Source organism: Vigna angularis, chromosome 3 (assembly GCF_016808095.1).
Source record: "Vigna angularis cultivar LongXiaoDou No.4 chromosome 3, ASM1680809v1, whole genome shotgun sequence".
Lineage (NCBI taxonomy): Eukaryota > Viridiplantae > Streptophyta > Magnoliopsida > Fabales > Fabaceae > Vigna > Vigna angularis.
In genome coordinates, this window is record NC_068972.1 from 18,753,296 (window position 1) to 18,766,111 (window position 12,816).

The 12,816-nt window shown below is 32.2% G+C and overlaps 2 protein-coding genes across 2 annotated transcripts; one reads left to right on the forward strand and one right to left on the reverse strand.

The window, feature by feature from the left end:
- Window positions 1–2,140: 2,140 nt before the first annotated feature.
- Window positions 2,141–4,450, forward strand: LOC108326453 (uncharacterized). Its single transcript, XM_052875386.1, has 2 exons — window positions 2,141–2,395; window positions 2,772–4,450. The coding sequence occupies exon 2, from the start codon at window positions 2,810–2,812 to the stop codon at window positions 4,334–4,336; it is 1,527 nt and encodes a 508-aa protein (XP_052731346.1). The 5' UTR covers window positions 2,141–2,395; window positions 2,772–2,809; the 3' UTR covers window positions 4,337–4,450.
- Window positions 4,451–6,992: 2,542 nt separating this feature from the next.
- Window positions 6,993–10,098, reverse strand: LOC108325995 (heat shock cognate 70 kDa protein 2). The gene is made up of 2 exons (XM_017559189.2): window positions 9,783–10,098; window positions 6,993–8,902 (listed from the first exon to the last, which is right to left on the reverse strand). The coding sequence occupies exons 1-2, from the start codon at window positions 9,994–9,996 to the stop codon at window positions 7,170–7,172; spliced, it is 1,947 nt and encodes a 648-aa protein (XP_017414678.1). The 5' UTR covers window positions 9,997–10,098; the 3' UTR covers window positions 6,993–7,169.
- Window positions 10,099–12,816: the final 2,718 nt, after the last annotated feature.

Consider the following 12,816-nt stretch of genomic DNA (forward strand, 5'->3'; position numbering starts at 1 on the left):
AAAGAAAACAATATCTTGCTACCTTAGAAGAAAATCTTAGAATTCTTAATGAAAAACAAGAAAAAGTCCAAGAGGATTTAAGGAAGATTAATAAAAGAAGATAGGAAGACAAGAGAAGGAAGAAAGAACAAAGAGAGAATGAGGAGCATGAGAAAAGAGAGAAAGAACAAAGAGAGAGAAAGGAGCAAGTAAGAATAGAGATAATGGAGGAGGAAAGAAGAAAAGAGTATAAAGAGAAAAAGATAAAAGAAAGTAATGAGAAAGAAAAAGGAGAAAAAGAAGAGATTGAGAGAAGAGAAGAAGAGGAAGAGTATTAAAGCCTCTACCACTCCCACAATTAAGGTTGAGACTAAGATGATGAAAGGAGTATTCCAATTGAACTTTTCTAAATACATCCAACCATCTTTCATAACTCCAACTTTTACTTTTGAAAAATTTTCAACTTCTTTTACACCTCCCATTATTTTTAACTCCTTAAATTTTTCCAAATTAAACTTTGAGTTTATCTTACCTTCTAGGATACAATTAATTAAAAGTAAACACAAACAATTTTGTGGAGTAGACCTTCAAAGTTTTTAAGTAAATTCTTTTGAAATTAACATAAGGTATTATTCAAATCTTTCATCTAGATAGATGTTGTTTGTGGCTCATACGATTATTGGATTTGTGTTTGATGACACTTGCACATGGATCTTTGATCCCGGTGGAGAGATATACAAACTAACCAATAATAAGAAAAGGGATTTTGTCATAAAAGAATATGAGGATTTGAGGACAAATCATTTTCAAAAGAAGGGTATGATGACATATACCTAAAAGTTGACTCTTGTGTTAGAATGGATAGTCTTTCAAACTCATACATCCAACACAAGACAAATAAAAGCTTTAAATATGCTCTTACTCTTTAAGACTTTGATCATTCATTTGATTTACGGTGTATCATTCTTGGGAACTATATTCTTCATTTACTCACTATCATAACACTTGTTATAACTTGTGTTATAAGATGGGTATTTGACCCTGGTAGAAAAGAGACATAATGACTCCAAAGAAGATGAGGAAGTTTGCCTTAGCCCAAGTTAAAGATTTGAGGGCAAATCATTTTCAAGATGGGGGATGGTGGTATACCCTAGCCATGGTCAAACATATACAAGAAGAGTTGAAGTCATCCATGAAGATGGTTTAAACTCTACCCTTTGGACCACCTTTGAAGCTATCATGGAGCATAGCTTGGAGTAGTATAAGTTTCTTTAGGCCATGTATTTTGGTCAAGTAGTGTAGGTTTCTTTAGGCCATGTATTTCGGCCAAGTAAGTAGGTTTGTGATGGTAATGCTCTAACTAGGACAAACCAAATCTAGAAGCAACCAAGCCATATGTTCATGGAGGCAAGGGGCATAATTTGGTGGTGGAGAAGGTAGATGATTGCTCATGGTTTTGAGTGTTTGTATGGTGTGGGATTATGTGTTTAAGGGTTCTCTAAGAGAAATTGGATCAACTCTTGGAGGAAGGTGGCTAGAGGAGGCCATTTGGGTTGTTTTAGCCTAGTGTGACCTTAAAAGAGTAATATGGCACAAAAATGGTTAGCATAACTTTACTCTAGATCAAAGGTGATTATATGATAGAAAGACACCTCTATTTATGGGTTAAAGTGTCTTCAAATGAAAAGAAACTTAGATCTAAAAGAGCCACTTTGGTTGACTTGGAGAGTAAGGAGAAATCATATCCAATAGAAGGAAGATAAATGATAAAAATCCTCTCAAATGACATAATGACATATTTACTCTAATACTCTATTTTCTAAGTTTTTACAAAATTAACGAAAATTAAAAAAAATTAAAATCTTAAAAAAAAAATATTTAAACCTTTGTCGTAACAGAAGAAGAACTATTGACCGGTGTTAAAAGATCATTTGTATTAAAACTGACTGAAGACACAGAATATATTTTCTCTAAGAGAAGAAATTAAATATATATAAAAAATCTTTGTTATTTAATTTTTATCTAAGCTAATATTTTGGCCGTTAAAAAAGAAAAGTCTTTTTCGAGTAGTGATGGACAAAGGAAGGCAGGCTGGTCCAACAGGCCCGGTTCACTGTCAATGCAGGCTTTAGTTTAACCTACGGAACCTGTTTCGTGGTTCTTGCTCCAGTGAGACGCTTCATTACGTTTCTGCTTCTTCCTTTCTCTCTGTTTCCTTTTCACACTCACCGCCTCACCAATACATAGTATTTTTTTTCTTTTCTTTTCCTTCTTAAAAGAAAAAAAAAAAGAAAAAAAAAAAGAAAGAAAAGTCTAGGGTAGAATTCAATGGTATGGCTGACACGATGGAGAAGACCACCATCTTAGCCATTGCTGCTTCCTCATCTTTTTCATTTTTCGATGCTTATTGCCAGAGGTACTCCTTGAAGATCTCATTCGATTTTCTTTTCGGGTGTCTCTAATTTAAAATTAAATATATTTTGGAAAATGATTAAGAATTGTAGTTGTGTAAAAAGATGTATAGTTTCAGTTTTGAAATTGAATCCATGGTAAAAGGTAGGATTTTTATGATTGATAGCGTTATTGGTATCTTGTATTGTATGGTTTAATTTTTATTTTTCTTTGGTGGGTGTGTTAGGATTGTGTTATCTTATTCGTAAGCTAGGTTTTTTTTAATAAAAGAATGGGAATGGAGTGTTTGATATTGGTTTGGGGATTGATATGAATGATGACGGTGTTTATAAGGTTGTTTTGTTCAATTGTTTTTGAAATGGCAACAATGAACCGACCAGAAGCAAAACTCATCAAACTGATGAGGTAGTTCAATCCAATGGGTGGTTCACTTCTCACATGTTGTCTTTCGATGGAATTGGAGAATCATCATCCCTCCACACTCTTGTCCATGGATTCAAGTGCACCTTCTTCTCATCAGGAACTGGATCTGGATATGAATGGCAAAATCACACTCTCATGTCCACCTGATATCAATTTGCCCCTCTCGGTTGAGCGCAGTCCCCCTCCACAGCCATGGAATCCTGACCCTTCTGATACAGTGCTGGATGTTGGTCTTGGTGGTGCTCAAGGATATGAGGCTGAGAGCTTCCTCCAACTCCCAAAAGTTGGAAGGAAATGCGCCAAGCGGCTTGATAGCATATGGGGTGCTTGGTTTTTCTTCAGGTTTTACTTCAAGCCAGCATTGCTTGAGAAGTCCAAGGCCAAGGTTGTTAGGGACAGCAATGGTGTTTCAGGGTTCGATAAGTCCGACATCAAGCTTGATGTTTTCATGGTTCAACACGACATGGAAAACATGTACATGTGGGTTTTCAAGGAGAGGCCGGAGAATGCTTTGGGTAAGATGCAGTTGAGGAGTTACATGAATGGGCATTCCCGTCAAGGGGAGCGTCCATTTCCATTCAGCGCCGACCGGGGTTTTGTTCGGTCCCACCGTATGCAACGAAAGCATTACAGAGGGCTTTCAAATCCTCAATGTTTGCATGGCATTGAGGTTGTTCCGGCACCCAATCTTATGAATCTTGATAAGGATGAGCAGAAGAAGTGGATTGAACTCACAGGCCGTGATTTGAACTTCACAATCCCACCAGAAGCTAGTGATTTCAGTTCATGGAGGAATCTTCCCAACACAGACTTTGAGCTTGAGAGACCCCTTCCTCTGATCAAGGGTATTCCAAATCCCCATCCAAAGAAGCTGCTTAATGGATCTGTGCTAAATTTATCAACTCATCTATCTAACATCGGGAATGCTGATGGGATAAACCTGTCTTCTTCTATTAGCAGCAAGAAAAGGAAGGACTTTTTCTTATATGGGAATGATGAAGAATGTTGCTTGGCAGTTAATCCTCCATCTGATCGGATTCCAGATTTGGTAATGCACCCAAGCGAATCACTTTGGCTGAATGACTTCAGTGGGGTGATGAAGAATGTGAGTGGACCAGTTACAGCTTCAAAAACTATTTATGAGGATGAAAAAGGTTACTTGATCATTATCAGTCTGCCATTCGTTGATCTTCCCAGTGTGAAAGTTACTTGGAGGAATACTGTCACTCACGGCATCATAAAGGTTTCTTGTGTGAGCATATCTCGCAAGCCATTTATCACCAGAAACGATAGAACCTTCAAGCTTACAGAGCCATTGTCAGAGCACTGCCCTCCTGGAGAGTTTGTTCGTGAAATCCAACTTCCAACTCGAATTCCTGAAGATGCCAACATAGAAGCTTACTATGATGGGCCAGGTTCTGTGCTTGAGATAACGGTGCCTAAACTTCTTCCAGGATCTGAAGAACATGAAGTTCGTGTCTGCCTTCGCCCCAATGTGGCCAATGATCTCATGTTAACTTGATTTAGGCACTTACTAAAAAATACATGGCTATTTCCAGCATGGTCCGATATTCATTGTTCTGCTAAACTTTGTACCATACTGTTCATTCTATAATACAAATGTATTTCCATATAAGTTTTTTCCTCCACTAATTGCTCTGCTTCTTCATTGTAAGCAGTCATGTATATTCTACCATCCATTCTTTAATGATAACCATTATTCTGGCCTGCAACTGCAATTGCAGCAACATGAATACTTTTCTAATCACTGCAACTGCTGCTGCATCTTGCAATGTCAAGAATCATGGTGTAGCAGCAACTGTAATTTATAATCACGGCGATGCTAGTATGCTTTGGATATGTGGGGTCCTATGCTTCTGAATACTGGTTTCCTTTGCTATCGTGTTCTCTGATATTTCATTCATTGAAATGTGGATTTTTCTTATGAAGGTTTTGATGTGGTCACAGTGGAAACTAGAATTTGTTTTATGTCTAGATGAAGGTGATGAATTTCAATTTTTGTTTTTGAAGTTTGTGATGAATTTGAACCTTTAAGTCTAGTTGAATCCATTACTTTCAGCTGGGGTAAAATTTTGGTGTTGTCATTGACTCTGCAACAAAAGCGTAACCAGTCATTATTGAATTTGTAAATTAGAGCACGGATAATCTCATCTTTATTTTACTCCTGACCAACACCTTGTTTGTTTCAACTTTATTGTATATAATCTTATCGATATTAGATTTTCTTTAACTTAATGCCTTTCATAACTTAATGTCTTTCAGCTGTCATTTTTCATCTTTAATTTTAAGATATATTTTTAGTATTTTTAAAAACTAACAATAGTAAAAATACGAAGAAATTACACTATCACCTTTTTTAGGCTATGATTATAAAAAATAAGTATTTAATTTCCTTATGTTTTTTTATCAAATTATTCATTCACATTTCTTATTTATGAAGATATTATTTTTTCTTCTGTGTTTAATAGATGTCATTCACTTTTTATTTATATTTTTAATAAAGTGATTTTTTTTATTTTGATAAGAATTAAAAGTTAAAGAATTAAAAAAGATTATAGAAATGTATTTATACTGATTTTTTTTATTTATACTGTATTTTTTTTTATTTTGAAATGCCATGTTGATAAGAATTAAAAAATGAAGTATTGAAATATTAGAGTTAAAGATTATAGACAAAAATTAAAAGAAATATTTTTATAAAAAAATAATATAAACATTACACGTTTAAATGGAATGTTTACTTAAAAGATATAAGGTATGCGTACGAGTATTATTTTATTAAAAAATGTATTTGACACATTTTAATTACAATATAATTTACATAATTAAAGTGAAATAATTATTAAAAATTAAGTAAATATGTATGCTATAGTATTATACAATGAATTTCTTTATTGGCTAAAACATTTTTAAAATATTTTAATTATGGGTATTAGCATATAAAGTACTCTTTAATTATGGCATTTTTGTATCTTACAACTTTATGGTAAATGAGAGTATTCCTTAAAGGGCATTTTGGTACGCGTCTTTAGCATTTAATTTTGTATTTTTAAATGTATATAAATTTCAGATACAAAGTTTATTTCATAACTAGTAAAAAAAAAATTCCAACTATTTGGAACCACTCTTTTCCTTTCATATTTACTAGTATATCATTTTGACTTCTTATCCCTTTTAATCTATCTTATTAAAATAGTTAATAATTAAATAGTATTATTTATATCAAGTGTGCTATGATTGTTCAAATATTTACTATGATTGCAAATAATATATGTATTAAAATAGTTAGTATAAATTTCATTTAAATAAATGTTATCTTCTGTATTACACGTACTAAAATACTAATGACTATAATTTTGCCGCGAAAACATACAGTAGTTTTTTTTTGTTTGAAGTATCAAAATTTCATATAAAAACAAAATTCAAATTTAATTTTACATATTTAACTTATACTAATTACTATAAAGTCTAATAATTTTGCCGCGAAAACATACAGTAGTTTTTTTTTTTTTGAAGCAATACCTCATTATTATACTTCTTTTGTTTCACCTAAATAGGTATAGAAAATGATTATTCTTACTCAGATATTTATTTTACTTAAAAATAAGAGGCGATAGAATCTATAATTTCGTCAAGAAAACCGAATTTTGTCAATGTCAAGATATTTTCAACATTTGTAGAAATGAAATGATCATAAAACAAAAGTTTAATAGGTTTGTTGAAGCATCCTTCAAATAAAACTGTGCCACCTGCAAATAAAAGGATGCCTCAACATGTCACATGTTTAAAAAATTAACGCCGTCCATTATATTTAATGGAAAAGATATTATTGACTCAATTTTGTTAAATTAAGAACTAAATTGATCACTTTCAAAATTGAAACGAACCCACATATATATAAGGAACTCCGAACCTATTAAACCTAAAACAAATTAAACTTTTGCGTTCGTAAAAAAAGAAAACAAGAAATAAGGATATTAAAGAAATTTGAGTGTGAAAATACCACGATTTTAGTGGTTATCAAGTTGAACACAAGGTCGGAACAAATACCCTGCTAACATGATGTTTAATTTAAGAAGGAACATTCTCTGAATGTGATGCCTCAGTGAAAATGTACACTAACTAACCCATCTGAGAAGGTCTTAAGTCATCCATAATGAACCAGAACAGAGAAACCGTGATCCGTATTATAAACTCACAACAAAACATGATAAATAAATACTGAACAACCATAACACAACACAAGCTTAAAAGCTTGTATGTCTCAACAAATAAAAGTGAAACGATTATCCAAAAACAAAATACTTCAAATCAAGCAGAGGCATTAACTAAATTTAATCTACTTCCTCAATCTTTGGACCAGCACCACTTCCACCAGCAGGCACATCATCGTCCATTCCACCTCCCATGTCTGGACCAGCACCTCCCTGGTACATCTTGGCAATGATAGGATTGCAGATGCTTTCCAATTCCTTCATTTTGTCCTCAAACTCATCTGCCTCTCCAAGTTGGTTGCTGTCCAGCCACTGGATAGTCTGCTCAACAGCATCCTCGATCTTCTTCTTGTCAGCTGGGTCAAGCTTTCCTCCAATCTTCTCATCCTTCACAGTATTCCTCATGTTGTATGCGTAGTTCTCCAATGCATTCTTTGCTTCTACCTTCTTCTTATGCTCTTCATCTTCAGACTTGTACTTCTCAGCCTCTTGCACCATCTTCTCAATTTCATCCTTTGACAACCTACCCTTATCGTTGGTAATGGTGATCTTGTTCTTTTGGCCAGTAGTTTTGTCTTCGGCAGAGACATTCAAGATACCATTGGCATCAATGTCGAAGCACACTGTGATTTGAGGAACACCCCTGGGTGCAGGAGGAATGCCCGAAAGTTCAAATTTACCCAGCAAATTGTTATCTCTGGTCCTTGTTCTCTCACCTTCATAAACCTGGATCAAAACACCTGGCTGGTTATCAGAATAGGTTGAGAAAACCTGTTCTTTCTTTGTTGGGATTGTAGTGTTCCTGGGGATCAAGACAGTCATAACCCCACCAGCAGTTTCCAACCCGAGAGAGAGTGGGGTGACATCAAGCAGGAGAAGATCTTGCACCTTCTCGTTACCCTCACCACTCAAGATAGCAGCTTGTACAGCAGCACCATATGCCACAGCCTCATCAGGATTGATGCTCTTGCAGAGCTCCTTCCCGTTAAAGAAATCCTGCAGAAGTTGTTGAACCTTGGGAATTCTGGTAGAACCACCAACAAGAACAACATCATGGACAGTCCTCTTGTCCATCTTAGCATCTCTTAAACACTTCTCAACTGGTTCCATGCACTTCCGGAAGAGATCCATATTAAGCTCTTCAAACCTTGCACGGGTAATGGTGGAATAGAAATCAATTCCTTCATACAGAGAATCAATTTCAATGGTGGTTTGGGCAGTGGAGGACAGAGTTCTTTTTGCCCTCTCACAAGCAGTCCTCAACCTCCTAAGTGCTCTGGGGTTGCCACTGATATCCTTCTTGTTTTTTCTCTTGAACTCCTGAACAAAATGATTCACCATCCTGTTATCAAAATCCTCACCTCCGAGATGAGTGTCCCCAGCTGTGGCTTTCACCTCAAAGATACCCTCTTCAATGGTTAGCAAAGAGACATCAAAGGTACCACCCCCTAGATCAAAAATCAACACATTCTTCTCACCGACGCTGGTAGCCTTCTTGTCAAGACCATAAGCAATAGCCGCAGCAGTAGGCTCATTGATAATACGCATGACATTAAGACCAGCAATAACACCAGCATCCTTGGTAGCTTGACGCTGAGAATCGTTAAAGTAAGCAGGGACAGTAACAACAGCATTTTTTATCGTAGTGCCAAGATAAGCTTCAGCAATCTCACGCATTTTCATAAGTACCATAGAAGAGATTTCTTCAGCGGAAAACTGCTTATCTTCACCCTTGTAGTTAACCTGAATCATTGGCTTATCACCGGGTCCAGAAAACACCTTAAAAGGCCACAATTTAATATCACTCTGAACAGAGGCATCGGTGAACCTACGACCAATCAATCTCTTGGCATCTGTAAGAGACAGAAAGAAAACATATAAGCATGTGCACTGTAATTCACATTAACGAATACAAGCTGTCAACACACAAGCCACGGTCTACTCTACAGTAAAAGGAACGACTAAATACTAAAAAAAACCCGACCTGGACCAGGACATTTCAATAGCCGAATTTTAGGGAAAATAACGTGAAAACTTTACTTAGTCAAAACAGTTAAATTATGGTCAAAATGAAGGTCATATCATATGTGAATAAACTTTTCACAAGCATTTGATATTTATTTTCCCTTCCAAGTCAAAAACCACTGGTGCACAATCCCCAAACATCAAAGTTCTCCAAAGAAAAAAAAAGTGAAGTATATATGCTGATTTAATTTATTAAAGAAACTCAATTCCCTAAACAAATTCATGATGCATTCAAATCACGGACCCTTCTGAACATGTAATTTTCATCAAAAACACACATTCTTTATACACATGCACATAACCAAGCGCACGGCCAAAACCCCTTATAATCTAACAGGAGCAACATGTGTTCACGTCACGACTACTACAACACATAACAATCTGCAGTAAGAAAAGGTGCGCAAGATAGCTCAATTATCGTTCAGTATTCAGCACTAGAAAACAGGAACAATATCCATCAAAATCGCATCACGCACAGCAAAGTAAAGATTTTACAGGCACATGCATAGGCAAACTAAAAAGAAAAGGAAAAATATGAAAAAAAAAAGTAAAAAAAAAAGAAGCTAAAAATCAACTGTCCAATCCAAGTCACACACGCAAGCAAAAAAAACAGCATAACACCAACAAGAACATCTACATTAAACGATAAACATGCAGTAAAAATGAATCTTGGTATCATAGCTATACGACTGAAGGAAAAGAACTTACCAAAAACGGTGTTAATAGGGTTCATGGCGACCTGGTTCTTGGCGGCATCACCGATGAGACGCTCGGTGTCGGTGAACCCGACATAAGACGGTGTCGTTCTGTTACCTTGGTCGTTGGCAATGATCTCGACGCGATCATGCTGCCAGACACCAACGCAGGAGTACGTGGTTCCAAGATCGATTCCGATGGCTGGACCCTCACCCTTGCCGGCCATGCTGAGTTTGATGTTGTGTCGGCTGATGAAGAGAGATCCGAGAGGTTTAGAACCGCGGCTGGGTTTCGAAGTTGAGAACGAAGAGGGAGAATGGAGAGTAAGTGTGGGATATATATATAGGAAACATTTCCCCTTTGTTAGGGTTTGTGAGTCCTTTTCCAGAATGTTCCAAGACCTCTTAGGAACCGTTGGATGTTGCTAACAGTGTTTGAACGGTTGTAGATTTGAATTTTTCCTGGCGGGCTTGAATTAGGGAACACTTTTTCACTCACTCCTCAAGACAAGGGTCTTTCCTCACTCTTTCATATCATGGAAACACGTGAGGACGGAATTAAAAGGTTTTACATTATTGTGTATGCACATTTTTGTAATGACAAAACAATAGTTATTACAATTTAAGAAAAAAAATTAAAATAAATAATATTATAATAGTTATGAAAAGTGTGTAGATAAAAACAGTAATAAAAATAAATCACATTAATTTTTATAAGGTTACTCTGGATAGTATTTTAATAAATGGTAAAACTGACATAATAAAGTTAATTAAATTTAAAAAGAATTATAAAAAAAAAAGTAGGGTATTGCTCCCTCCACCACCCCAAGTATTTCTACACCTCCCCACTATTTTCTTTTATTCCAAAAATATTCTACACCTCCCCACTATTTTCTTTTATTTCAAAAATACCCTACATCTCTCCACTATCATCAACAATCTTTTTCTTTCTCTCTCTGCATTAATGGAGCATTATCTTTCTCTTTCTCTCTCTACATTAATGGAACATTCATATGGCTTAGATTTAAACTTGTGATATATTGCAAAATATAAAATTGAGAGGAAACTTCAATATTAGTGCTTCTACCACTTCCATTTTATAAACTTAAAGGTTAGATGCAAATACAAAATAATAAACATAATAATATTAATAGTAAATAATATATTATTATTATTATTATATACTAACTTTATAATGACGAAAGAACTAAATAAATATCAAATCTTTAACAAATAACTTTTCTTTTATATTTTAAGTATTTAATAATATTTTTATATTATTTATCTAATAAATTAAATACTTTATTCAAGTTATTTGAATCAAACATGTCGGTAAGTTAAAACATAATATAATGTTAAAAATTATATATATTAAATGTTAAAAAAACACATATATATATATATATATATATAAACATTTTTCTAGAAATTTAGAACAAATTTTTACCATTTATTAAGTGATTTGAAAAAAAATATATATATTGAACAATGAAAATAAGATTGAATCAAGCTTATTTAAGAGAAAGTGTAAATAAAATTTTGCAATATATCACAAATTTAAATCTGAACCATGTGAATGCTCCATTAATGTGGAGAGAGAAAGAGAAAGATTATTGAATATAGTGGGGAGGTGTAGGGTAATTTTGGAATAAAAGAAAATAGTGGAGAGGTGTAGAGTATTTTTGGAATAAAAGAAAATAGTGATAAGGTACAGGAGCACTTTGGGTGGTGGAGGAAGCAACACCCAAAAAAGTATATATAAAATTTGAGAAGTGTTTTGGACCGATCCATCTGGCCCGTTAATGCATGTCATGGGTATACTTGTTCTAAAATTTATGTGTGTTTCATCCTACACCTCCAATATCTCATCTTGCACCTTCAAAAATTCCACTTTTAACCTTTTGGCATTTCATCCTGCATCTCCAACTTTTTCAAAACTTTATTTTTAACTTTAATAAATATTTTTCCATTTTCTTTTCTTTTTTATTAAAAACAATCTTTATTGTCTTAATAATAATTTAATTTAATTTAATTTAAAATTTAAATATTATTTAAAATAATTTTATATTTTAATAATTATTAAAATATAATTTATATTATAATAATAGTTATATTAAAAACATAAAAATAATAATAATAATAATAATAACAATAATAAATAATAATAATAATAAATTTGATTTAATATATTCAAATATATTAAATTATAATAAAATATTAACATAAATTAAATAATTATTAAATTTTAAATAAAAATGAAAATTTTAAAACACTTATTTATATATTAAAATCTATAAAATATGTTAATACTTTTGCTTTTTATTTAAAATTTAATAAATATTAAACTTAAATAAAAACTATAATATTACTTATTATATTTTTATATTTTAATAATTAATAAAATATAATTTATATTTTTAAAATAGTTCTATTAAGAAAATTGAAAAATAATAATGAAATTAAATTATATTTAATATATTTAATTTAAATATATTAAATTATATTAAAATATTAAATTTAATTTAATAATTATTAAAATTTAAAAAAAATAAAATTTTGAAAATTTTTTTAATCGGATATAGATATCCCATGAGTTATGAATCGGATATCCATATCCGATGGTTTTTAAATTTTATTTTATATATAAATTTTAATAATTATTTAATTTAATTTAATATTTTAATATAATTTAGTATATTTAAATATTTTATTTAATATAATTTTATTTGTTATTTGATAAATAATTGTTTTAAAATTTTGTTTGTTATTTAAATTTTAATAATTATTTAATTTAATTTAATATATCAATATAATTTAATGTATTTGAATATATTAAATATTTTATTTAATATAATTTTACTTTTTTGTTATTATTTTTATTTTAATTATTTTATTTTTATATTTTTAATATAACTATTATTATAATATAAATTATATTTTAATAATTATTAATATAAAATTATATTAAATAATATTAGAATTTTAAATTTAATTATTATTAAGGTGGTATAGAGTCTTTTTAACAAGAAAAAGAAAATAAAATAAAA

What these genes read in the sequence shown, in the direction of transcription:
- LOC108326453 (XM_052875386.1), top strand. Translation starts at nt 2,810, where the DNA reads ATGGGTGGTTCACTTCTCACATGTTGTCTTTCGATGGAATTGGAGAAT.
- LOC108325995 (XM_017559189.2), bottom strand. Translation starts at nt 9,996, where the DNA reads ATGGCCGGCAAGGGTGAGGGTCCAGCCATCGGAATCGATCTTGGAACC. An exon ending in CCCTATTAACACCGTTTTTG is followed by an intron (nt 8,903 to 9,782) that starts GTAAGTTCTTTT and finishes TGTCTCTTACAG; the next exon opens with ATGCCAAGAGATTGATTGGT.